This window comes from Sorghum bicolor, chromosome 1 (assembly GCF_000003195.3).
Source record: "Sorghum bicolor cultivar BTx623 chromosome 1, Sorghum_bicolor_NCBIv3, whole genome shotgun sequence".
NCBI classification, from domain to species: Eukaryota; Viridiplantae; Streptophyta; class Magnoliopsida; order Poales; family Poaceae; genus Sorghum; species Sorghum bicolor.
In genome coordinates, this window is record NC_012870.2 from 3,527,946 (window position 1) to 3,530,419 (window position 2,474).

Here is a 2,474-nt window from a genome sequence, read left to right on the forward strand (position 1 = left end):
TCTTTTCCTTTTTTTGAGCAGGATATTGCAGCACAGGTAAAAAGCTCAAATACAAATGGGCTTCATACGGGCCGTAATGGGCGATGGACATTTAACTGAATCTGCCCAGCAGTCCACGGCGAACCCATGGGCTTGCACACATGATGCAACTGTAAGGTCCAGCAAGAGGAGACCCGCTGGAATGGAGTGGACACGCACGGGTGAGGGTGAATGCAAATGAAAATGGCTGTAAAAACTAAAAAATCCCAGCGGCTATCAATCAGATTTAATTATTTTCGATTTCACATTTGCCAGCTGTGTCGGGCCCACCTCCCGTGGGCTGGACGGGTCCCAGCCATTGCTGTCGGCCTGTCGCGGAGCACTGTTCCAAGATGGCTTCGCCTTCTCGATTGTTCTCCTTATCGCCTTCTAGTAACTTTTTTTTTTTGTATATATCACTCCAGTTTTTCTTTTTGATTGACGTGTTGCCCTTCACAAGTTGACACATCTTTGGACGATTACCATGACGTCTTTCTCAGGATTTTCGATGGAGTTTCTTGGAAATTGGATCGAGCGATGAGAAGAAGATCACTGTCGATCGGTGCCGTGAGCTGTGCTAACCGACAGACCAATAGTCTATCATGGCGAGCAGATCCAGATATTCTTACGTTTTTTTGTTTGTTTTTGGAACAGACATTCTTACGAGTTGATCTATATATATATATATATATATATATATATATATATATATATATATATATATATATATATATATATATATATATATATATATATATATATATATATCTGCATCTGATATATATCTGTTTTATATATTCATTCGAATTCATATGACATTCTTATTGTACATGATGCTAGAGAGCATAGAATGGTACTATATATACACCTTAGGGTCACTTGGAGATGGGCCCTGGCCAATATAAACAATCTACAAAAAATACTAAATCTATCTAATAATGCGTGAAATTAGAAGCTTTGGCAGATCAAAACCCTTGGTAGTACCCGCCGAATGATATGCTTGCCCGTGCAGATGATGCGCCTCCCATCACCGACGACATGGTCTGGTTCAGCCTGGATGCCTGCTGCACAACCTGCTGAATCCTCTGCACCACATCAAACAACCAAAACTCTCAGCCAGAAACTCAGAATCCCCCATTTCTCTTGTAGTAGTGCTCCTATACCAAAATTCCGTTGATTAATAACCAAGTCTAATCCAAAGATTCTTTTCAATATTTTTTTGCAACAAGAGATAAGTGGGGCTACGTTAGGGCCAAAAAAAAGGAAGACGTCAAATTTAAGTGAGCAATATCTTAATCCAAGAACATGCCCTTGGGAATGTCGCAGATATATTAAACTGCTGAATTCCTATAAGGCATCAGCATCACATCAGGGAAGAGCCACGAACCTCATCGCCAGCATACATCTGCTGGAGCTGGATCTTGTGACCCTGCCTCTTGTGCAGTTGCTGCTGCTGCTTGCCACCACCACCACCAAGAAGCAAGATGCAGAACGTGGCGGCTGCGACCCCGAACGAGCAGAGCGCGCCGACACCGTTCACTCTCAGGCTCCCCACGCTGAAGCCAGTCTTGCTGACGCCTTCTTCCTCTTCCTCCTCCCGAGCACGCTGACTGACGCCATCAGGTACAGCAGCTTCAACCAGCACGTCGTCGTCCTGATCGGCCTCTTTGACGGACTTGATCGTCGTCTCCTCTTGCTCTTCTGCTTCGTAGACATCAATGGCGATCGGATCATGACCATAGGCATCTTCTGATGGTAGCTTCTCATTGGCTTCCTCATCTAGGATGCAGTAGTCATAGGGAGGAGGGTGAGATGACGTGGAGCCGAAGTGGTCCATGTCGATCACGACCAGCTCGGCTCCGAGCAAGAGCTGGTCCTTACCGCCGACGACAACGCCATGGCTGCCATTGCTGCACTCCACGTCCACGAGGAAGGAGCTCTTGTGATCAGGCAGGAGGAGCTCCCAGTCGTCAAGGCTGATTGTATCCATGGAGGCACCTCTGCTCATGGGCGAGTGAGTGAGTTGAGTTTGGATCAGGGGTCTATATAGTAGGATGCTTGCAGCGATGATACCTAGAGTGGTCAAGAATGGATGCTTCTAGGAATCAAAACTAGTGATGGTGTGGAAGGATACTTTCTTTTTTTCTGGAGGGAAACCACCGGTGGGAAGTGGGGACTGGGAACAGGGACAGGGACACTTGCTGCCTGCACCCGGGGAGGGAGATGGGTAGATGGCAAACCAAATCTACTCCTTACCCTTATAATTGTATACCACTGCCTCTCTCACAATTTACTGTACATTAACAGTAACGGATTATATGAACAGTACACCCGTTAGGTAGAACAGTAACGGATTCTACGAACAGTACACCCGTTAAGTACAGCACTAACGGATTGGATCCAGTGAACAGTGTACCCGTTATCTTCCTGTGAACAGTACACCCGTTATGCTAAAT

The 2,474-nt window shown here is 45.8% G+C and overlaps 1 protein-coding gene across 3 annotated transcripts; it reads right to left on the bottom strand.

Annotated features, from left to right (window-relative positions):
- On the bottom strand, positions 794-2,242 carry LOC8081213. 3 transcript variants are annotated; one of them, XM_021457651.1, is made up of 3 exons: positions 1,900-2,222; positions 1,406-1,797; positions 794-1,103 (listed from the first exon to the last, which is right to left on the bottom strand). In XM_021457651.1, the coding sequence occupies exons 1-3, from the start codon at positions 2,024-2,026 to the stop codon at positions 984-986; spliced, it is 639 nt and encodes a 212-aa protein (XP_021313326.1). In that variant the 5' UTR covers positions 2,027-2,222; the 3' UTR covers positions 794-983. The 3 variants fall into 3 exon arrangements, with proteins under 3 accessions (XP_021313326.1, XP_002466253.1, XP_021313323.1); XM_002466208.2 differs by having other exon boundaries at positions 1,406-2,223; XM_021457648.1 differs by having other exon boundaries at positions 1,083-1,175; positions 1,406-2,242.

What these genes read in the sequence shown, in the direction of transcription:
- LOC8081213 (XM_002466208.2), bottom strand. Translation starts at nt 2,026, where the DNA reads ATGAGCAGAGGTGCCTCCATGGATACAATCAGCCTTGACGACTGGGAG. An exon ending in AGATGTATGCTGGCGATGAG is followed by an intron (nt 1,104 to 1,405) that starts GTTCGTGGCTCT and finishes GATGTGGTGCAG; the next exon opens with AGGATTCAGCAGGTTGTGCA.